General features: G+C 42.2%; 1 protein-coding gene across 2 annotated transcripts in view; it reads right to left on the bottom strand.

Moving 5' to 3' along the window:
• Positions 1–582: 582 nt before the first annotated feature.
• Positions 583–27,521, bottom strand: part of LOC126248353 (importin-9) — a 160,215-nt gene continuing 133,276 nt past the window's right edge. For both annotated transcript variants that reach the window (XM_049949267.1, XM_049949266.1), the window contains exons 15-19: positions 22,950–23,225; positions 22,293–22,459; positions 6,902–7,154; positions 4,063–4,153; positions 583–3,750 (exon numbers count right to left, since the gene is read on the bottom strand). In XM_049949267.1, coding sequence (XP_049805224.1) covers positions 3,566–3,750; positions 4,063–4,153; positions 6,902–7,154; positions 22,293–22,459; positions 22,950–23,225 — 972 coding nt within the window. In that variant the 3' untranslated portion in view covers positions 583–3,565. The remainder of the gene's footprint in view (positions 3,751–4,062; positions 4,154–6,901; positions 7,155–22,292; positions 22,460–22,949; positions 23,226–27,521) is intronic.

Raw genomic sequence — 27,521 nt, 5'->3', positions numbered from 1 at the left:
TTCCACCTACACTGGCTCAAGTAGCAAAAGTTTAATTATAGCCATCCTGTATTCATCTTAAGTGTAGTCTTATACAAAGTGAACTGTGGCTGCGAACCACTTTCTGATAGTGTGTGCGAGGCACCGATTTTAATTCTCCGTCTTATAGTTTTGTTTGTATTGTTAACGTAGGAGCATTTCCAATAGTCAAACTTCATTTGCACTCTGCTACTACAAATTTGTGTTTGACTTCTGTTCGAATCACCAGCCTCTTACATCCGTACACCTGTTAATGGCTTATGTCGAGTTTTCTATTTTGCACTTAGACTTCATGGGTTTATTATGCACAGTAGTTCTGGTTCACTTTATACAAAAATTCTCACACCCCCATTAGGGATAAAGAGCTGAGAATGTCTTTTCAAAAAACCACCGTTGAATACTAATTAACAAGCATTGGTGGAAATGGAATACAAGTCAAATTACTCTTCAGAATACATTTTATTAATCTGCACATAAATATTAACACACGTGCTGTACCTATGCAAAATAGTTATGGAAATTAATATAGGAGAGGGTCTAAATATGAATGAAAAATGTCAGCTCTTTAAAAAGTTAATAAACTTTATTTTTACTTTATGAAACTGAATATTAAAGCAAGACAGAAGTGAATATAGTCTTTTTAAAGTCACTGTATTACATATATGTGTGTATATATATATGTATATATATATATTCTAAAAAAATATTTGTTAAATCTCTTATAAACTGCTCTGGCTTTTCGATGACTCACATTTTCCTATAGACTAAATTATTCTTCGATTTACTCTCACAAAAATCTGATTACAATATATAATATGTCTGCATTATCATTTTTAAACACTTAACAGATTGCAAAGAGATTTCTTCATTAGAAGGCTTCAGGAACTTAACAAAAATCCAACCAGTATTCTGATAAATATAAAGGACACTGTGCCCTAATTCCTTCTCTGAAGGATTTTTTACATACCAGTATACCATTTAAAGTAAGTTTTAAGTATTGCTTTTCTTGGCTGCACATCAAACATAGTTAATGGTCTTTGACAACAGAAATGTGTAATACCATAAATCTGAAGTCAACTAATCTAATATCACATCAGATTATACCTCTTTATTAAATGATCATTAAAATAATAGAACCACAATGATAAATTATTCGTAAGTTTCTCTACAAAGTGGGCCAAGAATGGTACAACAGTAACATTATAACCCTGAAGTCTGGTTTTCAAATGATATTTGGCCGTAGCACTTGGTTCAAAAGTTTAACGATCCTCTTCCTAACTCAAAAATATTAGAAACATTGAGCAAACCACGTAAAAAATATCAGGTAGTGCTCAGAAGTATTGAGAATTATTTTATTGCAAAACCAAATTGCACGGGTCTTTCCTCTCTATCACGGACTTTGCTTTTTGCTATTTCCCTGTATTTGTCAGATTGAAAATAAAAGAGGTAAGGGCACATTTATAGTCAAATTATGAGCTAATCAGTTGAGACACATGAAAACCAAATAGTGTCATCGTGTTTGTTCGATACTGCTTTGCCCGAGGCCCACGAACTTAGTGAAGTCCAGCAGCAAGGGCATAATCAGTATCTTTACTAGGTTTGAACATGACAGCACTTTACTTAGGCACAGTCTTATTCAGTGTAGAATGCCCTTGCCTTCCTCTGACCTTTTAACCAACTCACCCAGCCAGTTGTGGGGAGGTAGGAAGCATTACAAATTCAAGGAGCTATGAGCCCCAGTGCAGCCTGGCAACTGGAAACTTACAACTTATTGCCAGATATGAAAGAAGCATTAAATAACAGAAAAAAATTCTAGGATCTAACACCAGACCTTTGGATTTGTAGTCTGGCTATTACAGAGCCAAAGAAATGTTTAATTTTATGCAGAAGTTACCAAATATTTTTAAAAAATCAGCTTTTCTTTCTTTGGTTTATGATGCACTGCCAAAGACAACAAGTGATACAACCACTCACATTTGATAACGATCAGGAAATGTGTTAATTGTTGTAAGCTGCCATGATGATGATCACACCCATCTGGGATGATTTAAAGAAGTCTGAAAAGATGGGAAAACATCAGACCAATCACGGCAGAACTTTATAATAGTAGTCCACATTCAGTCATGCAAAACAAAATGAGGACACGAGATTATTAAGATTAGCACCAAATGTGGCATACAGGAGTTGAGATTTTTTTAAAAAATTTTTGATTATTCTATAACTTTGCAGAAGATGACATCCTAATATTGGTTATAAATAGCTTCATTTAAACTTACCTTCAGCATGAGCTGAAGGTTACATTTTCACTGATTTTCAAACTAACATTAGTAAACTTCAGATTGTACAATTTTATGTCATTCCACTATTGCATTTGTTAAAGCTTACTACCTCTTACAATTTACGGATTGTAAACATTCAGCGTCAAAAAGAGGCTGTTCTGATACCACACAAAATGGTCACCCTAAAATCTGGTACCACTTTAATTGCATATAAAAGCAAATCCTGAAAACCAATCATAGGATTACATTTCCTGTAACGTTCCACATGTTGCAAACCAAAGGGAGATTATACAGTAAGATTAAGAGCCTCTAACGAACATACTGTTTAACTGCTTACTGCATGGAACATTCACTAATTGTAATGATTTCATGCACATGATACAAAACAAAAAAGGAAGGAAAGTAATGGCATAAAATTGAGGTAAATTATAAATGCTCAGCATTTATGAACTGGGAAGACAAAACCACTCCCTCCCTCCACTACTTTATTCTGAACTCTTTCACATTTAATCTCTCCTTTCTACTTGATTCTATAGACTGGGATAAATTTAGTTCATAAAAACAGAAACAAGCAAAACACACACACACACACACACACACACACACACACACACACACACACACACACACACACACTTATGTTAAGGTATTGTCAACAATGAAATAATTACACCTAAGAACAGTTACACAAAGTCAATTCAGCCTTGTGCTCAGGAACCACCCCAGTACAGAGATTGAGGCATTTAGAACAACCATACAAAACTAAAGTTGTGATGGTTACATTAACATGTAAAGTGATTGATAACTGCAGCATCTTTCAAGTTGATTTAATACTGTAGTTTTCACATAACAGATGAAAAGGCCTCAATATTATCACTTTTGATGTCAGGACAACACCCTATTCAAGGCACCAGTCCTATACTAGCAATTATTTCTCACTTCAAAGCAGTCTCCATTTAATCCAACATTCAATATTCAGCATTGCTTGCCTTAGACATAATTTACAATTTAAAGAACTCACCAGTGCCTTAACAACCAGCATGCAATCATACAAAAATCCACATTTTCACCTTAACAACAGACAAATACAATTGTCATAAAAACTTATACAAAACACTACTTATACAAATGTTTTACAAAAGATTAAATTCATTTCAAAAATGTTTTCCAATTATGTCAGATAATGCAAGTGACTAGTAATATACTAGCAACTCCGAGGCACTCAATATATGCAAAATGATGCACATTTCTACTGTGATTGTGGTATATTAAGGCGATGTACTGACACTCTTCAGAATTTTTAGCTCATTTTCATTCAGGTGTTGTGAAAATACATGGAAGTAAGGTTGATGTCCAAGGGAAATTAAGATGCCTGTGAGATGTCTTGTTAAATCCACACGATATAGTGGGTCATTCAGTATATCAGGATCATCACAATCTGAATCTTCTGGTCCTGAGAGAAAAATAATAGTATGATCAGAATAGGTTTTTTCTTAAAATTCATCAATGAGTATGCTACTAATCATACAAAAATGGTTATAGGCATATGATATTTGTTTAAGGAAATTAACACAGTACAATGGTCATGAATATGTCCTAAAACCACTACCTTTCTTTTAGATCCAAACCTTAAATTACTGAAGAGAAACCAAGAATTTACATCTTAACATTGAATCTTAACACTTTAAGACTCCATCCTAACTTCTCTCTCACACACACACACACACACACACACACACACACACACACACACACACACACGTACCATCCGGAGAAGAATCCTCAAATGATTGAGACTGTTTGTCTTCACTGCCTCCTTGCTCGAATCCACTGTCATCTTCCCATTCTTCATCAGTCTAAAACAGTAAGAAAAAGAAAAATTAACAGTAGGCAAACTTATTTCGAAACTAAAACTTAGTAGGTGAAAGCATGAGAAATGTTCATGTTCCTCTCAAACAAAATTTTACAAAAAACCATATTGTTGTAATGCTTGGAAATAAAGCTATACACAGTATTAACCTATATAACTTTTACAACCGACTGCCGAAGAGAGGCCACGAAACAAAGGAGAAAATGTGTACTATTATTTATTCTTATTGAACAAAAGATTTGTCAGTACAGTTTGCACTCACTCATACATGAATCTTTCAGCCTTTAAAAGGTGGATCACTGCCTCTTCGTGAGAATAAGTGAGTAGTGATCAGTGAAACATTCATGTCAAGGGACACTGTATGTAAACATGCATAGATGTATGGATGTATGGATGTGACAGGGTAGCAAGAAAGAACAATAGAGTCTTGTCATGTCCATGGTCCTATGATGTTTGAAGTTGCTGAATTTGGTGGTGTTTTGTGGCGGACTATTCAATGTGCCTACCAGCAGTGGTTGAACCCATGTGGACACGGAACACATCAAAATTGTGGTTGGAAAAAGATCCTGGCAGAGGTGCTGGAGAAGCATTTCACTTCTTGGGAATCAAAATTGCTTCCAAACCCAACTGAAATTGCTGCAGGCGGTGCATGAAAGTTAGCACAAGAACAATGCAATGCAAACTGCTTGCAATGAATGTTTGGAGTGTTACCCTGCTGAAGGTGAATGTTCACACAGGCACATAAAGTTGTCATCTTCAATGTGATAGAAATCATAGAACAATAACATTAGCTCACTGGCAGAACATAGTTTCATCTGACAAATCACATTTTTGCCTATATTCAAATGACGCACGTCATCGTGTGCACTGAAGCTGAAGTAGTGATGTTTGGTTTGAGGGGCACTCAACTGCGCGGTCATCAGCACCCGTACAAATTCGCAATTTTTTCATAGTCCAATGTAGCCACTGACACTAATGATGATGATGAGGCCATCACAAACACTCAATCTCCAGGCAGAGAAAATCCCAACCCAGCCAGGAATCGAACCCAGGACCCCGTGATCCAGAGGTAGCATTGCTAACCACTAGACCACGAGCTGCAGACTGAAGCTGAAGTGAAGCATTTTATCCTAAATGTGTGCAAGGTCAGGTTCAAGGTGGAGATGGGTCTGTAGTTTTGGGGGAAGTTTTTCTTATTCTAAACTGGGTCCACTCATTGAAATGATCACTAACATGAATGAGCATGTTTGAAAAGCAACACTGGGTCATTCGTCAACATCTGCATGATGAGTAGGCTATTGACACACCTATTTTTCAAGACAGCAGCAAAGTTCATGGGGCTCAAAAAACTTTACTTTTTTCTGAACACTCCCTCCCCTACCCTACTACATTTTGATACGCCTGCACCATCACCTGATTGTGGCTGGATTGAAGAGTTTTTAGCAAACAGAACACAGCATATTGTTATCAATGGAGAGACGTCTACAGACGTTAAAGTAACCTCTGGCGTGCCACAGGGGAGTGTTATGGGACCATTGCTTTTCACAATATATAGATATGACCTAGTAGATAGTGTCTGATGTTCCATGCGGCTTTTTGCAGATGATGCAGAGAAGTTGCAGCATTAGAAAATTGTAGCGAAATGCAGGAAGATCTGCAGCGGATAGGCACTTGGTGCAGGGAGTGGCAACTGACCCTTAACATAGACAAATGTAATGTATTGCGAATACATAGAAAGAAGGATCCTTTATTGTATGATTATATGATAGCGGAACAAACACTGGTAGCAGTTACTTCTGTAAAATATCTGGGAGTATGCGTGCGGAACGATTTGAAGTGGAATGATCATCTAAAATTAATTGTTGGTAAGGTGGATGCCAGGTTGAGATTCATTGGGAGAGTCCTTAGAAAATGTAGTCCATCAACAAAGGAGGTGGCTTACGAAACACTTGTTCGACCTATACTTGAGTATTGCTCATCAGTGTGGGATCCGTACCAGGTCGGGTTGACAGAGGAGATAGAAGAAGATCCAAAGAAGAGCGGCACGTTTCGTCACAGGGTTATTTGTTAAGCGTGATACTGTTACGGAGATGTTTAGCAAACTCAAGTGGCAGACTCTGCAAGAGAGGCGCTCTGCATCGCGGTGTAGCTTGCTTGCCAGGTTTCGAGAGGGTGCGTGTCTGGATGAGGTATCTAATATATTGCTTCCCCCTACTTATACCTCCCGAAGAGACCACTAATGTAAAATTAGAGAGATTCGAGCGCACACTGAGGCTTTCAGACAGTCGTTCTTCCTGCGAACCATACGCGACTGGAACAGGAAAGGGAGGTAATGACAGTGGCACGTAAAGTGCCCTCTGCCACACACCGTTGGGTGGCTTGCGGAGTATAAATGTAGATGTAGACTAACCACGTAGAAAATCTGTAGGACATGTTGGAACAACAAGTAAAATGCCGACATCAGCATCACCACAGTTTGATGGCACTTTGTGATTAAATCCTGAGCAAATGGTTAAAGCACATACCTGTGCAACCTTCTGGAAACACTGAATTCCAGTTAGGTTATCAAGTCGAGGGGTGGAATTTCATGGTATTAAATGATACGTGTAATGATTCCTCAAGGGGTGACTAATTTTTTGTCTGGTGCACTTAACATGCTGTTACGCGATTTTAAAAACTATATACACATTCCTTATTTCTATGTATGTCTTATCAGATAGAAACTTATACGTACCTCATCATCAATTTCTGTCCTTGCAGCTTTGCTCTCCATTACATTGCTCACTTCATTCAACAAAATCTTAAAAATCTTTACAAGCAATGGTACAGATGTCCATTCATTGAAATTGTTCTGCGCTTGTGACCTTGTTTTCACACCACCCGAATCATTTTGTACATATATCTGATCACCTTTCACAATTATAGAGTTAAGCCGATCATCATTGTGGGACACTCCATATTCCAAGATTTTGCAAAGGGCTAGTGCACTGAAACATCAAACATACTTAGAGATTATGGAATCTTTCAAAGTAAATTAAGTGATTGGAATTTTAAATATATTCTTAAATAACAGAATGAGAAAGAGTTCATCAGGAAGTGCTAGTGAGTATTTACTAATCCAAATTCTAAGGAGGCAAAATAAATTTGAATATGAATGTCAAATCAGATTCAAAAGGTGAAATAACTACACTGTAACCAATTATATCCATACGGACCACTTCAATCGTAGAAGATAACTTATACAGTACTGGAGCGGAGACCATAAAATACAGTCAGACTACTTGCTGTCCAGAAGGAAACACAAAGGAAATGAATACCAAGGTTATAAACAGTGAAAGTGTGGCTGTGCAACACAAACGCATAGTGGCCGATTATGAAATGGTAGTGGGGAAAAGACGTAAATGTGGAGGAGAACAAAGAATAAAGTAGTGGAAACTGAAAGAAGAGGGGTTGCGAGAAAAACTCAAGTAAACACTATTAAGAGACGTGAAATTACCGGAGGATGTACAGGAGTGGTGGAGTTATAATAGCAATGTAATTACAAACGCTGGAAAAGATATGCTGGGTGTAACAGGAAAGGGACCACAAGAAGATAAGGAGACATGGCGGTGGAATGAGGTGGTTCAGAAAGTGGTAAAAGTGAAGAAAGATGCAAAAAACCAATGGGACTTAACAGGAAGATAGGAGGATAGGGAAGCCTACAAGACTGCAAAAAAGACGGCAAAAAGAACAGTGGCAAAAGCAAAGGCTGAGGCAATGGAAGAGGTATGAAGAGCTGGAAAGAAGACAGGACAGCAGGCAACTCCTATGGACTGCTAAAGCAAGAGATAAGCCAACCAAGGACATAACCTCAATGAGGCAGATCAATGATGTATCAGGTGTAGTATTACACGACCATGAGAAAATCCTGAATAGGTGGTGGGAGTACTTTGAAAGTCTATTTAATGAGGAAAATAGTACGAGAGAAGTATGAGGGTGGAGATATAAATGAGGGAATGACCCAAAGTAGGGAAGAAGCTGAACACGTGATGAAGAAAATGAAAAACGGCAATGCCCTAAGGGGCATACCAAATCCCAAAAGAACCATGGAAAAGTCTGGGAGAACAGGGAACTGATATTCTCTGGGATCTAATGCAAAATATCTGGAAAGGGGGAAATAATTCTGCGTACTTTGAGAAGCAGTATACTGGTTCCCATATATAAGGGGATATCTAAAACTGTGGCAATTATAGAGGGATAAAACTGATGTGCCACACAATGAAGATCTGGGAAAGGATAATTGAGATGAGGTTGCATCTAGAAAGTGAAGTATGTGAAGAATGGTTTGGATTTATGCTGGGAAGAGGAACAATCGACGCAATATTTGCACTAAGTCAACTGATAGAGAGGCACAGAAGTACAAGCCATGATCCATATGGCCTTTATCGATCTTAATAAGGCATATGACAGAGTGCCGAGGCAAGAGATGTGGAGAAGTCTGAGAAGTAAATGCTTGCCAGAAAAATATATCAGGGTGGTAGAAGACATGTATGAAGGTGCAATGACATGTCAGGAGCAGTGCAGGTGCAACAAAGGCATTTCCAGTGAGAGTAGGACTACATCAGGGATCTGCTCTCAGCCCATTTCTCTTTGACCTTGTCATGGATGTACTAGCCAAAGATGTGAAAAAAAGAGGCATCCTGGAGCATGATGTTTGCCGATGATGATTTAATCTGTAAACCCACCCAGGAGGCACTTCAAGACAAGCTTGAACAGTGGAGAAAAGCTCTAGAGGAAACAGGAATGAGAATTAACAGGGTGAAAACAGAGTGTATGTGGTACAAAGGATGCAAGGAGAACTGACACTGGTCAAGAAATTTAAATACCTAGGCTCTTACTTGCAAAGTGATGGAGGACTGGAGGCCGAAATACAGCACAGGATAAATAGTGGATGGATGAACTGCAGGAAACTGAGCGGAGTACTTTACAAGTCTGTGGTGAGTCCTGCGATGCTGTATAGTGCAGAAACTTGGCCAATTATAAAAGCCCAAGAGAAAAAGTTGGAAGTGGCAGAAACGAGGATGTTAAGGTGGATGAGTGGGGTGACGCGAAAGGATAGACTAAGGAATGAGAACATCAGGGGAACAGTGAAAGTGGGTCCCATCGGGAAGAAGATCCAAGAAAGTAGGCTAAGATGGTATGGACATGTGCAGAGACAGGGGGAGTACTATATGGGGAGGATAGTTAAAGACCTAGAAATCCAAGGATCAAGAGGAAGAGGAAGACCGAAACTGAGATGGAAAGAGAAGGTAGCAGGGGACCTACGGGAGAAAGGATGGCTCAGAGAAGCACTGGATAGGCAGTTATGAAAGAAGGATCCAGCAAAGCAACGCCGATCCCACATAACGTGAGAAAAGGCTGAGATGATTGACTTTTTATAAGTGCTAATTTAAAACATTTTCTGCACATAACAACTGATAAATTCATCAATAGTTATTACTATTCTGATACAACTAGCAAATCACAATTTGGAAAAACTACACTCCTGGAAATTGAAATAAGAACACCGTGAATTCATTGTCCCAGGAAGGGGAAACTTTATTGACACATTCCTGGGGTTAGATACATCACATGATCACACTGACAGAACCACAGGCACATAGACACAGGCAACAGAGCATGCACAATGTCGGCACTAGTACAGTGTATATCCACCTTTCGCAGCAATGCAGGCTGCTATTCTCCCATGGAGACGATCGTCGAGATGCTGGATGTAGTCCTGTGGAACGGCTTGCCACGCCATTTCCACCTGGCGCCTCAGTTGGACCAGCGTTCGTGCTGGACGTGCAGACCGCGTGAGACGACGCTTCATCCAGTCCCAAACATGCTCAATGGGGGACAGATCCGGAGATCTTGCTGGCCAGGGTAGTTGACTTACACCTTCTAGAGCACGTTGGGTGGCACGGGATACATGCGGACGTGCATTGTCCTGTTGGAACAGCAAGTTCCCTTGCCGGTCTAGGAATGGTAGAACAATGGGTTCGATGACGGTTTGGATGTACCGTGCACTATTCAGTGTCCCCTCGACGATCACCAGTGGTGTACGGCCAGTGTAGGAGATCGCTCCCCACACCATGATGCCGGGTGTTGGCCCTGTGTGCCTCGGTCGTATGCAGTCCTGATTGTGGCGCTCACCTGCACGGCGCCAAACACGCATACGACCATCATTGGCACCAAGGCAGAAGCGACTCTCATCGCTGAAGACGACACGTCTCCATTCGTCCCTCCATTCACGCCTGTCGCGACACCACTGGAGGCGGGCTGCACGATGTTGGGGCGTGAGCGGAAGACGGCCTAACGGTGTGCGGGACCGTAGCCCAGCTTCATGGAGATGGTTGCGAATGGTCCTCGCCGATACCCCAGGAGCAACAGTGCCCCTAATTTGCTGGGAAGTGGCGGTGCGGTCCCCTACGGCACTGCGTAGGATCCTACGGTCTTGGCGTGCATCCGTGCGTCGCTGCGGTCCGGTCCCAGGTCGACGGGCACGTGCACCTTCCGCCGACCACTGGCGACAACATCGATGTACTGTGGAGACCTCACGCCCCACGTGTTGAGCAATTCGGCGGTACATCCACCCGGCCTCCCGCATGCCCACTATACGCCCTCGCTCAAAGTCCGTCAACTGCACATACGGTTCACGTCCACGCTGTCGCGGCATGCTACCAGTGTTAAAGACTGCGATGGAGCTCCGTATGCCATGGCAAACTGGCTGACACTGACGGCGGCGGTGCACAAATGCTGCGCAGCTAGCGCCATTCGACGGCCAACACCGCGGGTCCTGGTGTGTCCGCTATGCCGTGCGTGTGATCATTGCTTGTACAGCCCTCTCGCAGTGTCCGGAGCAAGTATGGTGGGTCTGACACACCGGTGTCAATGTGTTCTTTTTTCCATTTCCAGGAGTGTATGTGCTCACAATAAAGGGCACATCTGGACTTTAATTCAAGTGCTAATCAGAGTGCTTGACAACTACCCTCCGCTGGCTTATTAACTGTCAATGAAAGTATAGTGGTTCAAAAATAGGATCCTGAAGGATATATAACACGTTAAACATGAACTCTCAAGGCTGTTCAGGAACAAAATACTGTTGCTGATTTTCAAAAGAAATTATCAATCCCTGAAAGCTTAAACAGTGCTAGATAAAGAAAAAACAATTTCAGAGAGAGAGAACCATTACAGGTTTTCAGAAAGCAAATATTCCACTGAAATGATGGTAACCAACATTCCACACAAGAACTGGAGAATTCTTGAGCCAAGATGTACCATGTGTGACAACTCTAGCGAGAAATATTTACCTGTTAATTTTATTTTAGAAATTTTTAAGTATTTTGTATTTGAGATTAAGGTTAGGCTGCATTTTGGAAACTACGTGGGAGGCAACTCTCAAGATCAGTCCATTAATTTTTTTGTCTAAGTTTCTGAGCCAGAGTATCGCAGTGTTTTGCAATAATACCTACTTCAAATCTATACTGATTGTTCTTTCATTCCTGTCATGCCACAATTGTTAATCAGGTACATTTAGTCAACAAAAATTTATTCTGAAGATGCTGCACCAACTCTAATGAAGCACAGTACTTGGCAGTCATTGTGGAACACATGAAGGAGCTTTTTTCTAGATGATAAAAGAAACCAATTCCTTCACAAATCTTATGTAATGACCACCATGAAAAAGTGGACAAAAAAGCCTTGGAATTGGTACCTTTCCAGTGAAGCATCTGTGAATGAAATAAGAAATGGGAGTGAGGTGCAGCCCACATGTGGTTAAGAAATTTTATGATTTATCACATTACACACCTATTGATTTTCTTTGAAACTGTGCAAACACACCAAGAGTGTACGTTACTGCCACCTCTAATGGCAACATCTTTGCTGTTGTGATTGGTCTCAGTCACGACACACACCCTGTTGCAACTGCAATGCAGCTGATATGGAGAACTAAAACCATGTTGTAACATATTGACAAAGTCACTAAAAAGCAATAATGATTCATGTTGAACACAATGTCGACAACGAAGGCATTAGAGATGGAGACCAAACTCTAATTGGGGAAGTAAACTGGCCAACTCAAAGGAACGATCCCAGCATTTGCCTTAAACAATTTAGGAAAAAAATCACAGATAGCCGAAATGTTAGTGGCCAGAATGGGATCTTAACTGCAGTCCTTTCTCACAAGACTCCAGTGTCTTGCCACTGCATCACCTTCTTTAATAACAAGATCATTACAGATAGTGCATAAGCTCTGACAGACCAAGGATGAGGCAGGAAACTGGTTGCTGTCTCTCAATGGGATCACCTGGCCACTCACCAAAGTTATTCAGAGTTACAACTGGAAAGACAAATATGGATTCTTACAAAGAGGATTGAACCTTTGTCCTCCAAACTTGCACAGTAATGCAACTGCAGTGTAAATTGCAAAAAGAAATTACTTTTTCAATGCAATTCACTGTACACTGACTGTTGTAAACCAATCCTGAATTTAGATTTTTGTCGTATGTAACTAATTTTATTTTCTGTGTAGCAAGAGCACTGGCTTAAAATTCAGACAACTTAGTTACATTTGGAGAGGTGATCATTATATAATACTAAATTTAATTCACCCGAGTAAGAGAAATTACCGATTTTACCATCACTAGCCCCAGGCAGTTTTGATCAACTACAAAATGTGTTGGGGTAGGAGGTCAGAATGTCCTGCTGAAATCTGTGATACATCAGCCACATTATTCTCGGAGAATGCTCGTCCGCACCGATTATAAATAGAAAGGTTATTGTGATAGTAATAAAATGCATAAGCATCCATGGTAAGGTCCCATTTGACTTCATAATGCAGAGATATTACAACAGGAAATTGGTTTAAACCAGAAGTGAATAACAACAAAATCCTAAATTGTGACTGGAATATGTATCTTAAGGATAGGTTTGTCACCAATGGTAGTGGCGTATTTATAGCAGTAAAGACTTTGATACTATCTGACGAAGTTATCACAGATTCTGAATCAATGTGGGTGAAATTAAGCATCAAAAGTGGGTCAACAAGAATGGTAATTTGATGCTTTTACAGACAGCATGGACCAGGAGCTGTAGCAGTAGACTGCTTCAGAAAAAACTTGCAGAATATTGTTGTTAATTTTTTCTGATTATGCTGTTTTAACGGGGGAGGGGGTGGAGGGGTGGGGGGGGCTCAACATGCCAGGCAGACAGGTAGTCATGCTATCAAAACTGGTGTCAAAGACAGGGATTCCTGTGACATTTTCAATCATTTTCAATGTCCTGTCCAAAAATTACTTTCAGCAGATGGACAGATAATAACTCCTGAAGGTAACTCATAGAACACCTAACAGTAAACGTACCTTAAGTTCTCGAATTCGTTAATATGGAGGAGGCTATCAGTATTCATAAGACAGTGTAGCAGGAGGAGGAGATTAGTGTTTAACGTCCCGTCGACAACGAGGTCATTAGAGACGGAGCACAAGCTCGGGTGAGGGAAGGATGGGGAAGGAAATCGGCCGTGCCCTTTCAAAGGAACCATCCCGGCATTTGCCTGAAGAGATTTAGGGAAATCACGGAAAACCTAAATCAGGATGGCCGGAGACGGGATTGAACCGTCGTCCTCCCGAATGCGAGTCCAGTGTGCTAACCACTGCGCCACCTCGCTCGGTGACAGTGTAGCAATTAATCATAAGGCAGTGTAGCATTTATGACTACAGATACCACAAGTAATGTCAAGAAAATTAAGAAAATATACAAATTGCAGAGTACCCAAGTAGTCAGCATTAAATATTAAGTGAAGAGGATGTGGAGCAGTATGTTCTAAGCAACGTTTTGAAGGATGGGAGAGACCCATCCTGGTTTACCAGCTGTGTTAGAGAACTGCTACATAAACAAAGAGCTTAGTCATGGATTCACAGGAAGTCACATTCTGGCTTGACAAACCAAAGTGAAAATTAACATAAGGAGAGCAATAAGAGAAGCATTCAAGGGCTTTGCAAGTAAAATTTTGTCAATAAATCTGACTAAAAACCCTATGACATCTTGTTTTCCCTCAGACACCAGGCAAGTGACTCAATTAAAATGCCTCCCCGTAAGGAAATGTACATAATGAATGTACGGGTGCAGGTTGTAGACACACGGTTGACGACATGAAGTATGGGTTTGGCCAGGGGATGTGCTCAGATAGCCAAATGATAAGGTGACCACTCACAATAAGTGGGAAATCTGAGGTCAAGTCCTGGTCAAGCACAAATTTTCATTGTCATTCCATTATAAAACTGATGGTTGTCCATATTTCAATTGAGAGTGCATTTCATGTAAAAACCCCAAGAGGTTTTGGGCTTATGTAAAATCAGTAAGCAGTTCAAAATCACCTATTCTGTGTCCATAATGGACAGAAAGACAATTCGGTCTTACAAAATTGTTGCATCACCAAAGATCTTAATATGGTTCTTCCTTTTAATCATTGGCAGATATTGGGAACTGACTGAACGCTAGATAATAGCTAAAATTGCTTTGAAGTGGATAGGCATCAGGAAGATACCTGTAAGATTCTACCGAGATCATGCAAAAGAATCTATTTTCGAACTTTGGAGCATATTTCATGATCAAGAATTTGACATTTTTGAAGAATGAAAATCTCCTATATAAAAATCAACATGGATTCCACAGGCAGAGATCTTGTGAAACTCAGTTTTCTCTCTTCGTCCATGTGATCCATAATGCTGTAAGCATTAGTGCTCAGGTTGATGCCATGTTCCTCGAATTCAGACAGGTACTGGACACCATCCTGCACAACTGGTTACTTACAAAAAAGTATGGGCTAATTGACTATTAGACCAGTTTTATGACAGAATTAAAAGTTTCCTTCCAGACAGAACTTAAAACCTCATTCTTAATGGAACAAAAATGTAATTTCCAGACTATCCCAAAGAAGTATGATAGATAAATTACTGTTTACAACGAGAGGCAGCTGCAGGGTAGGCAGCCAGTCGGTCTGTCAAGTCAGTGAGCGAGGTAGGTAGGTCGGTATGTAGGTTTAAAAGAGGAGGGGGGGGGGGGCAAACTGCTAGGTCATTGGTCCCTTGTCCCGATTAAAAGAACTCCACAAGGGTGGGAGTAAAATAATTGAGATGTACAAAACATAGCTGGAAGAAAGTAGAAAACCACAAGATTGACAGAAGGGCAACAAACACTAAACTGGACAAAATCGGACAAGAAAACCACAGACACGCAAGAAACATGTAGAAGAGATCAAAACAAGAGAGCAGATTACCATGGCTGGCTGAACACAAGACTAAAAAGAAGAAGACAGCCACTCTCCAACACATTAAAACCTCCACCCTACAACTGCTAGGGTGGAGGGCACAGAGGGATAAAGGACATATGCTAAAACTTAGATCAAATGATAAAACCCACCCTCACGAATAAAACTTAAAACTAAAGCCACTGTTGAGGCATTTTTTTCCCCCCAACACCGAAGGTATGGGGGCTGGGAAAGTTACAAGTCCACAGAAGAGCGGCTGAAAGTAGGCAGTCCAGCAAGAGGTGGACGACCATCATTTGTGAGCCACAGCGACATCAAGGTGGATCCTCGTGACGAAGGAGGTAACCATGCATTAGCCACTTATGGCCAATGTGGAGCCAGCAGATGACAACAGATTCCCTGAGAGAGGCCTGCATGGAAGACTTCCACACATTCATAGTCTCCTTAATGACACGCATTTTGTTGTGTGGGCTGTTAGGCCATTCCGTCTCCCAAAGTCGAAAAACCCTGCAGCATAAGACAGAACACAGGTCAGTTTTGGAGATGCCCATCTCCAGAAGCAGTTTCCGCGTAGCCTGTTGGCAAGTTCATTGCCTGGGATTACGACATGTCCCGGATGTCCTCACTGAATGACTGGACTGTTCCCAGGCATAAACAGACTCCTGAATGGATGCTACCAAAGGATGGCGAGGTTAATAGCTTGTAGCCTGCTCCAGGAGTCAGTACACAGAAGACTCGCCAGGGCATGAGCGGATGTGCTCAAGATCACGAGATATGGCCGCCAGCTCTGCAGTGAAAACTTTGCAGCCATCTGGCAAGGAGTGCTGTTCAATATGTCCTCCGTGGACATACTAAAGCCTACGCAACCATCAGCCATCATCAAGCTATCTGTGTAAACCACTTCAGAGCCCCGATACATGTCGAGAATCTAGAGGAAGTGGTAGAGAGCCGCAGGGTTAACCGAGTCCTTAGGGCCATGCGAAAGGTCCAGAAGAATCTACGGCCTAGGTGTATACCATGGAGGTGTACGTGAATGGACTTCAAGGAGATGTGGTAATGGTAAGGACTCCAGTTCAGACAGAAGGGACAGGACGCGAACTACAATCATAAGCCCTGACCTGGGCCACCGATACGGGAGTTGAACCGCCGTGGTTGGGAAAAGGAGACAGTAATTCGGATGTGCAGGAGAACTACAAACGTGTGCAACTTAACTGGCGAGCAGTTGTGCACACCTAACCTAACCTACAATGGAGGGACTCCAGCCTCCACCAGGACACTGGTCACCGGACTCTTTCTAAAAGCTCCCGTCGCTAGGCGAACACCGCAGTGGTGCACTGTGTCAAGTACACACAACGCTGAGGGTGCCACTGAACTGTAAACCGGACTCCCATAGTCAAGGCAGGATTGAACAAGAGCCCCATAGAGCAGCAGCAGCATAGAGCTATCTGCACCCCAGTTGGTGTTGATGAGGGAGTGAATAGCATTGAGGTGCTGCCAGCACTTTTGCTTAAGCTGATGAAGGTGAGGTAGCCAAGCCAATCGGGCATCGAAAATCAGTCCTAGGAATAGATGTCTCCACTACAGTGAGTGGATCATCATTAAGGTAAAGTTCTGGTTCTGGATGAACAGTGCGATGCTGACGGAAATACATGGGACACGACTTCGCAGCTGAAAACTGGAGACCATGGGATAGAGTACATGACTGTGCCTTGTAAATGGCTCCCTGTAGGTGCTGCTCTGCAACACCAGTACTGGAGGAACAGTACACAATGCAGAAGTTATCCACATAAAGAGAAGGTGAGACCGGCAGCCCTACAGCTGCTGCTAGACCATTAATAGCCACTAAAAATAGAAAGATACTCAATACGGAGCCCTGCGGAACGCCATTCTTCTGAGGATGGGGGAACTATGGGAGGCACTAACTTGGACACGGAAAGTACGGAGCAACAGGAAGTTCTGAATACAAATCAGGAGTGGCCTCAGAGACCCGACTCATACTATGTGGCAAGGATATGACGTCACCAGTTTGTCTCTCATGCTTTATCTCAAAAAAAAAAAAAAAAAAAAAAAAAAAAAAAAAAAAAAAAAAAAAAAAAAAAAAAGAGAGAGAGAGAGAGAGAGAGAGAGAGAGAGAGAGAGACTGCAACTAGATGCTGGCTCTGGAAAAGGCTGTTCAGATGGCAGACTCAAGGGAGACAAGGTTATCAGTGGTAGAGCGACCCTGGCAGAAGCCGTCCTGACACTGAACAAGTTGTCCACGTGACTCCAGGACCCAACCCAACTGATGACACACCATACGTTCCAGCAGCTTACAAAGAAAGTTGTTGAGGCTGATGGGCCAGTAGCTATCCACATCAAGTGGGTTTTGACTGGGTTTGAGCACTGGAATGATGGTGCTCTCCCACCACTATGATGGAAAGACTCTATTGCACCAGGTCCGGTTGAACATGACGAGAAGATGTCACTTGTCAGACAAGATATGTTTAATCATCTGACTGTGGATCCAATCTGGCCCAGGAGCTTGGTTGGGGGCAATGTGCAAGGGCACTGAGGAGCTACCACTCTGTAAATGGGGTGTTATAGGGTTCACTGTGGCATGTAGTGAACGAGAGGACTTTCCTTTCCATCCGCTATTTGAGGATGAGAAGGGGTGGAGGGTAGTTCGATGCAGAGGCTCTAACAAAATTGGTTCAAATGGCTGAGAGCACTATGGGACGTAACATCTTAGGTCATCAGTCCCCTAGAACTTAGAACTAGTTAAACCTAACTAACCTAAGGACATCACGCACATCCATACGTGGGGCAGGATTCGAACCTGCGACCGTAGCAGTCGCGCGGTTCCGGACTGCGCGCCTAGAACCGCGAGAGCACCGCAGCCGCCAGGCTCTAGCAGATTGCTCAGCAATTGAGTTCGCATCTTTAGATAACATGCCACTGATGTTAATGCCAGGGACACCTACCTATTGGGGTCTGGTACCCAAAGATATACGATATTTGTCCAGACTTGTGAAAGTGACGTATGGCAGCCAATAGTCGACACGTACCTCTCCCAACCCTACTGTTACCGTCGTTTTATAAGCTGGCGAACACTGGCACGGAGCTGCTTAAAGGCTATTACGTGCTCTAGAGAAGGGCGCCGCTTGTGTTGCTGTAAAGCTTGCAGATGCTCTAATTGCCTCAGTGACTTCCGTGACTACCAAGAGTGACTTTCGCCAGGGGCACCCGAAAGAACGAGCGATCACGTTTTCCGCTGCAGAAACTGTCGTTGTAGTGACCTGCTAAACAACATCGATGGCACCATGTGGGGGAGATTCAGCAGTGACAGCAGAGGTGAAGGCTTAACCAGTTTACCTTGTTTAAAGCCTATCTGGGTAGGCATGCATGGGCGTGACACGGGGGGAGTGACAGGAAGATGGGGAAGTGGTCACTACCCCACAGGTCGTTATGTGCTCTCCAGTGGACAGATGAGAGAAGGCCAGGAATGCAAACTGAGAGCTCAATGGCTGAATATGTGCCACACTGAAATGTGTGGGGGCATCTATTTAAGAGGCAGAGGTCAAGTCGCGAGAGGAAATTTTTGACCTCCCTACTTCGGCCAATAAGCAGGACGCCACCCCACAAGGCGTTGTGTGTGTTAAAATCTCACAAAAGTAGGAAAGGTTTAGGGAGTCGATCAATCAGTGCTGCCATCTGGAGGAAGATATACATTGCAGACAGTTACTTCCTGCATTGTCCTTATCCTGACAGCCACAGCTTCAAGAGGGGTCTGAAGGGGCACAGGTTCACTACATACTGAGTTCAGGACAGATGCAAACTCCCAAACTCCACCTGACACTATTAGTTGCTATGGTTCCTGTAATATCCCTTACAGCCATGGAGGGCAGGATTCCACATTGCCGGGAATAAGGTTTCCTGGAGAGCACTGCAGACAGCAGGAGTGAAACTTAACAGTTGCCATATCTCAGCCAGTTGGTGGAAATCACTGCCACAATTCCACTGGAGGATTATGTGATCGTGAGACTGGGAAGGCATGAAACACTCCATGAGGCAGTCTACGCCTCAGGGTCACCAGCTGCTACCAGATGAGTACCTGTGTGATAGACATCCATTTTGTCTGAGGGCCCAGCGAGATCTAGGTCCTCAGCGGACGCCACAATCTCCACCTCATCCTCTGACACACAGCTTGTAGGTAGTGGTGGTGCCACACAGTGCCTTGGTTCTTGGGGGGGGTCTTTCTTTTTAGGTTCATCTCGCTGCTCCATAGGTTTGTCCAGCTGGGAGGGCTTCACTGATTCAGTCTCAGAGTTAAGAGGACCATGAAGCCCTACAACGAGCAACCTGTGGCTGCTTCAGCCACTAGCGGGTGTCAGCTTTGCCACTGGTAGGAACCTGGGAAAGGAGTGGCCGAAGGGATCCCTTCCTGGCGAGAGGAGCCAAAGAATATTTATACTTCTCCAACTGAGAAGTGGGGACTGACATCCTCAATGGTTTTTGGGGTGGGGGGTGCTGCTCCTGAAGTAGGTTGTGCAGGAGCAACAGGGAGAGAAGTGCCCCCACCATCAAGGGGGCAGATGGAATCTGACAGCTCAGAGTCGACTGTATGCGGCAGAATGTAAGAGGGTAGAACCACTGTCACAGCAGCAGCTTAGGTTGACTTCATATGCACAGGACGTAGCCTCTCATTTTCTCATAGCCTCTGTGTAGGTCAGTCGGTCCAGGGTCTTTTATTCCCTTATTTCTCTTTCTTTCTTTCTGGAGAATCCTACAGCCTGGAAAGCAAGGTGAATGGTGCTCTCCACAGTTGACACAGATGGGAGGCGGGGCATGGGAGTATTGGGATGTGAAGGATATCCACAATCCTGACAGTTGACGCTGGAAATACAGCGGGAAGACATATGGCCGAACTTGCAGCACTTCAAGCACCACATCAGAGGAGGCTTTATGTCTCAGTGGTAGATCATCACCCTGACCACCTTGGGTAATGTATCATCCTCGAAGGCCAAGATGACGGCACCGGTGGTTACCTGATTATCCCTCGGACGCTGGTGGACGCGCCAGACAAAACTGACACTTCGCCACTCTAAATTGGCTTGCAGCTCATTGTCAGACTGCAAAAGAAGGTCCCTGTGAAATATGATCCCCTGGACCATATTTAAGCTCTTATGGGATGTGATGGAAACAAACATCCCCAGCTTGTAACAGGCGAGTAGTGCCTGTGACTGGGCAGAGGATGCTGTTTTAATCAAGACTGACCCTGACCGCATTTTGGACAAGCCCTCCACCTCCCCAAACTTGTTCTCTAAATGCTCCACAAAAAACTGATGTTTCATTGACAAGAAAAATTCCCCATCAACTTTCATACATATGAGGTACCGGGGTGAATAAGCTTTGTTTCCATCCTTAGCCTGGCATTCCTCCCATGGTGTGCCCAGGGAGAGGGGGGCAGGAGGGGGTGAATGATTTCGGTTGTATTTCTGAGCATTGAAATTAGACCCTGACCGCTTAGAGACTGCTGGTGTTTGACCACCAGCAAGAGATGACGTACTACACTTAATGGCGTGTCATCCGCCCTGATACCACCCACTCCAACCATGAGTCTTCCCCACGGGTACCACCCAGCTGCAGCAAAGGCCACCTGGCAAGATGGCCATTGCCAGGAGCCCCGATGCCACAGGGTGACAGGCATCTACTCCTTGACATACGTGGGGAGTTAACGGCACAGGCATCAGTGGAGCCATACCTGTGTAGTCAGGGGGCTACAACCAACTGGGTACATGGCGGCCCCATCGCAATGGACTGGCTACCGTGCTGGATATCGGGTGCAAACGAGCTAAGAAATCATCCATTATCATTGACAAAACTGAAAGCAATACTGTACAGAGGATGGAGGAAAAAACACCCAGGAGGGTGACCTCACTGAACAGCTGGATAATGAGCAAAAGTGCAGATCCACATTGATGAAGGATGCGAGAGGTCTCAGCGCATAATGGACACTATGCTTCATGTAAGGCGCCCTTCCCCAATTGGCTCGCTCTTCGGGAAAATTTTGAAAAATGGAGGTCAGAGCCTACAGGGGACCATCACAGAAAGGCCAAAATGTGAGACACTCCTTTTACTCACCTCTTACGACAGGTAGGAATACCTTGGCCCTATTCTAACCCCCGGACCTACAGGGGGCAAGGTAGGGAGGTAGTCAGCGAGGTAGGGAGAGATCCAATGAGAATTGGTGCGTTACATCACAAGATTGTTTAATAAGTGCGAGTGTGTTATGAAGATACTGAACACTAACTCCAGTGGCAGATGCTACAAGAGAAGTGTTGGTGCACCACAGAGAGGTTAGTACTGAATTTACGACAGTACATTTGGGGAAGAGTATGACAACACATCTCTCTATCCCTCCCACAGACATCTTGAAAAATGACCAAATGAGAAAATCTGAGAAGTTAAGGCTAATTCAGAGGCTTACCGACAGTCAGTCTTCCCACATGCCATTCGTGAGTGGAATAGGGAAAGAGGGAACAGTCAGTGCTACCAGAAGTACCCTCCAATATGCAGTCAGGTCACTTGCACATTATACAAGTAGAATGGAACTACAACACATCTAACATGGCAGCAATATGGTAACTAATCAGAAAGAAGACTTTCCTGTTTGAAAAATCTGATTAAATTACGCCCTTGCTTCCCTAGCTTATTTTATGAAACTTTAGCATAGTCTTCATCAGTTAATTCTATGATGTTTTTCCTTTTTCAGTGTGGTGCTTCACTTCTACAAACTTTTCTACTTCTACTGTATTATGCAACTATTAACAAGACTAAACTAAGCACAATGTATTACCTCACTTTCACCTCATAGTCCCCACAGAAGTAACTGTGGCGGTAACTCCATTCTTCCAGCACATAATGTAATGCAGATTGTCCAGTTGGTCCAGGAACAGATGATAAAAAATTTAACACTGGTTCCAACTGATGATGGATGAGTTGTGCATATACCATAATGAGGCTCTGTAATGAATTACCAAACATCAATGAGAGAGAGAGAGAGAGAGAGAGAGAGAGACAGACTTCCACTAAGGTACTTAAATTCATTCGATTAGTAGTTTCCTCATTACCTTTATTGCCAACTGAAATACGAGTTCTACACAATTTTGCTTGCCAAGATGCAAGATATTAAACAAATAAGATTTAAATTCTTTGCGAAAACTATGCAATCTGCCATACTAACCCAATTAAGTTTGTCTTGTTGAATTGATTGTAGCATGGGAACCAAGAACTTTCTGGCAGGGTTTCATTTGAGAAAGACCTTTGCAGTACAACTTGTCAAACAGAACATCAGTAACTCCAAGTAATGACCAAACCTTACGGGAACTTGTCCCCTGCTATTGAAGTAACCCTTCATGTTTGCCTTTTTTCATTGCTTCTGGGGAAAGGCACCAGGTTGGTCATAGCAAAATACAATTTATGCTTATTAAAATGCTAGAACATTCATTCTTACCTGTATAACTGTTATTGATTCTGCTCTCTGCATTTTACTTAGGACAGCCTTCAAAATCAAATCTAGGTTTTCACCCAGAATATTTCCTGCTTTTGATATTAGAGTCACAACAAACTTTCCAACAGATGTTGCTGTGAACTCTGTAGAAGCAGGATTCAACAAAACAGCTGCTGTCTGTAGAAGGTAACCCAATCCAGTTTGCCCATCTGCATCTTGGTAATTGAAGACTTGATCAGGAGAGACAGATACATATGCCCTCAAACATTCTCCTCCATTCTGGAACAAAAGAAGCCAAAGTTCTTTAGTCCTTTAGTCTATAGCTCAGAGCCATCAACAACAGACTTATTTCATCCTTTTTAAAAGCTTTGTACGTCTTATGAAGCATTTAAGGAAAGGTTTGCTAAAAATATGAGGTTGATTGACTGCCAATGGGGGGAAAAGGCACAATATTAACAACAAAAACATGTACACTCATTTGCAAAACTGCTACTTTTCAGAGCCAGAGATTTCTTTGTAATATGAAAGCCATCTCAGAAAATAACTAGGAATTATGAATTCATCTAGGACGTAGATCACGGGAGATGCTACTGCAAGGCAAATGGGACTATGTAGTCAGGGCAACTACAACTCCAAAAAATGCATTTTGGAAATTAGGAAACTGCTTCAGCTGTATGAAAATTCTTTTTATTGGACTCTCACCAAGTTTAGTAGCCAGGTGAACATCTGGGTGTAAACACAATCATTATATTTACTCACCAACATAAGCATATAATGTTAAATAGTAACAAGATTAGCTAATCACATATCTAAGGGTCATAAGATTGGCAACACTGGGGACATATGGAAGACCCAACATTCGTCATCCTCGCTTCCCTACTGGGAAGCCTTGGTGCTTTTTAACTGTTTCTATCGCATGCAGTTGCATGGATATTTAGAATAAAAACTCAGACTTCTGAACAGTTCTCCAGTGGTGAACATGTTAGTTCACCACTGAAGTTTGCAACAACTAATGAGAAAAAGTTGACGTGTGTAAGTTAAGGGAAAAACGAACTGAAAATTGAAGAACAGATGATACCAGTGATTAGCAACAAAGGAAACTTGTATAAACTTTGCAATATGATCCAGATAACACCTCTGTTGTTGTTGTGGTCTTCAGTCCTGAGACTGGTTTGATGCAGCTCTCCATGCTACTCTATCCTGTGCAAGCTTCTTCATCTCCAAGTACCTACTGCAACCTACATCCTTCACAATCTGCTTAGTGTATTCATCTCTTGGTCTCCCTCTACGATTTTTACCCTCCACGCTGCCCTCCAATGCTAAATTTGTGATCCCTTGATGCCTCAAAACATGTCCTACCAACCGATCCCTTCTTCTAGTCAAGTTGTGCCACAAACTACTCTTCTCCCCAATCCTATTCAATACCTCCTCATTAGTTACGTGATCTACCCACCTTATCTTCAGCATTCTTCTGTAGCACCACATTTCGAAAGCTTCTATTCTCTTCTTGTCCAAACTGGTTATCGTCCATGTTTCACTTCCATACATGGCTACACTCAATACAAATACTTTCAGAAACGACTTCCTGACACTTAAATCTATACTAGATGTTAACAAATTTCTCTTCTTCAGAAACGATTTCCTTGCCATTGCCAGTCTACATTTTATATCCTCTCTACTTCGACCATCATCAGTTATTTTACTCCCAAAATAGCAAAACTCCTTTACTACTTTAAGTGTCTCATTTCCTAATCTAATCCCCTCAGCATCACCCGATTTAATTTGACTACATTCCATTATCCTCCTTTCAAGACACTGTCCATTCCGTTCAACTGTTCTTCCAAGTCCTTTGCTGTCTCTGACAGAATTACAATGTCATCGGTGAACCTCAAAGTTTTTACTTCTTCTCCATGAATTTTAATACCTACTTCGAATTTTTCTTTTCTTTCCTTTACTGCTTGCTCAATATACAGATTGAATAACATCGGGGAGAGGCTACAACCCTGTCTCACTCCTTTCCCAACCACTGCTTCCCTTTCATGCCCCTCGACTCTTATAACTGCCATCTGGTTTCTGTACAAATTGTAAATAGCCTTTCGCTCCTTGTATTTTAACCCTGCCACCTTCAGAATTTGAAAGAGGGTATTCCAGTTAACGTTGTCAAAAGGTTTCTCTAGTCTACAAACGCTAGAAACGTAGGTTTGCCTTTTCTTAATCTTTCTTCTAAGATAAGTCGTAAGGTTAGTATTGCCTCACGTGTTCCAACATTTCTACGGAATCTAAACTGATCTTCCCTGAGGTCCGCTTCTACCAGTTTTTCCATTCGTCTGTAAAGAATTCGTGTTAGTATTTTGCAGCTGTGACTTATTAAACTGATAGTTCGGTAATTTTCACATCTGTCAACACCTGCTTTCTTTGGGATTGGAATTATTATATTCTTCTTGAAGTCTGTGGGTATTTCGCCTGTCTCATACATCTTGCTCACCAGATGGTAGAGTTTTGTCAGGACTGGCTCTCCCAAGGCTATCAGTAGTTCTAATGGAATGTTGTCTACTCCCGGGGCCTTGTTTCGACTCAGGTCCTTCAGTGCTCTGTCAAACTCTTCACGCAGTATCTTATCTCCCATTTCATCTTCATCTACATCCTCTTCCATTTCCATAATATTGTCCTCAAGTACATCACCCTTGTATAGACCCTCTATATACTCCTTCCACCTTTCTGCCTTCCCTTCTTTGCTTAGAACTGGGTTGCCATCTGAGCTCTTGATATTCATACAAGTGGTTCTCTTCTCTCCAAATGTCTCTTTAATTTTCCTGTAGGCAGTATCTAGCTTACCCCTAGTGAGACAAGCCTCTACATCCTTACATTTGTCCTCTAGCCATCCATGCTTAGCCGTTTTGCACTTCCTGTCTATCTCATTTTTGAGACGTTTGTATTCCTTTTTGCCTGCTTCATTTACTGCATTTTTATATTTTCTCTTTTCATCAATTACATTCAATATTTCTTCTGTTACCCAAGGATTTCTATTAGCCCTCGTCTTTTTACCTACTTGCTCCTTTGCTGCCTTCACTACTTCATCCCTCAGAGCTACCCATTCTTCTTCTACTGTATTCTTTCCCCCATTCCTGTCAATTGTTCCCTTTTGCTCTCCCTGAAACTCTCTACAACCTCTGGTTCTTTCAGTTTATCCAGGTCCCATCTCCTTAAATTCCCACCTTTTTGCAGTTTCTTCAGTTTCAATCTGCAGTTCATAACCAATAGATTGTGGTCAGAATCCACATCTGCCCCTGGAAATGTCTTACAATTTAAAACCTGGGTCCTAAATCTCTGTCTTACCATTATATAATCTATCTGATACCTTTTAGTATCTCCAGGATTCTTCCAGGTATACAACCTTCGTTTATGATTCTTGAACCAAGTGTTAGCTATGATTAAAGTTATGAGGCAGCTTTAATGAGCAGTAGAGACATGCATGTAGTTAATACCACCTCATCCAACCATTAATATTAAGTAGTTATTATTCATCTTCAGCAGAAACTACACACCCCATTCTAGTATGCCCAGTAATGAAATATACTTCAGCATTAGGTATCAAACACAGATTATGGATGTAAGTGAGAAAATAGAAGCCAGTGGAAATAAGAAGAGAATATAGAGATAAAACTAAAAAGCTGCCTGTGGAAAAACAAATGGCAAGTGAAAATAGAAAGGAGAGGGGATGAATTGAGGGGGTCGGCACAACAGTGGTCTAGCCCTCTCCAATACAGAAAATGAGATATTGGTGCCATCTGTTGTCTTGTGAGGTGAACTACCTTTCTATCATGTAGCATACACCAATATCACATTGTATATATTATTTAAAAGTCACCAATTTCTTCACTCAAACTTACGTTTTGTTTGAGTGCAACATTGGTCCAACCTCAAACAGCCAATGAGAAGTCAGTATCTGGATCACATGTAATAACATCCAGTATGGCTGACATTAAGGGCGAGTGTCATTTCTCAAGCAATGAAAATAATGAAGAAACTGCGGAAAACTGTGGAAGGAAAAGGGCAAGGCATTTACATTCCTGGGAAAGGAATATAAAGACGAGGAAAAGAAATGCAGGAGAAGAATATGTAGGGAGAACAGGCAAGAAAGTCCACCAACATAAACAAGGCCCACCATGTGGTCGTCAACGTAAGTGTTATGCACATTTTAATGATGAACAATGCAAAACGGTGTTCAAAAGGTTTTGGAATGTGTGTGACTTTAGTTTACAAATTGCATATATTGGTGGATGTGTGAAAGTAAACCTAGCAAAGAAGAAATATGGTGCAAGTGGAAATGAGAGCAGGAGACAACACACCCGTGATTGTTATATTTCGTTAGAGGGTAGTGATAAAAGAGTTTGCAAACAGGCATTCATATCTTTGATTGGAATCAGTAATGGTAGACTTTCAAGGGCAATTTCACAAAGACAGACTGAGGGAACACCAAAACAAGATGGTCATGGAAGACATGGAAATAGACCCAAGAAAACTAGTGATCATCAGTCCAATTTAGTTGTAAATCATATTAATAGTGTTCCTTTG

Source organism: Schistocerca nitens, chromosome 3 (genome assembly GCF_023898315.1).
Source record: "Schistocerca nitens isolate TAMUIC-IGC-003100 chromosome 3, iqSchNite1.1, whole genome shotgun sequence".
Taxonomy (NCBI): domain Eukaryota; kingdom Metazoa; phylum Arthropoda; class Insecta; order Orthoptera; family Acrididae; genus Schistocerca; species Schistocerca nitens.
Note: the sequence above shows the minus strand (reverse complement) of the source record. Positions and strands in the feature narration are given on the sequence as shown.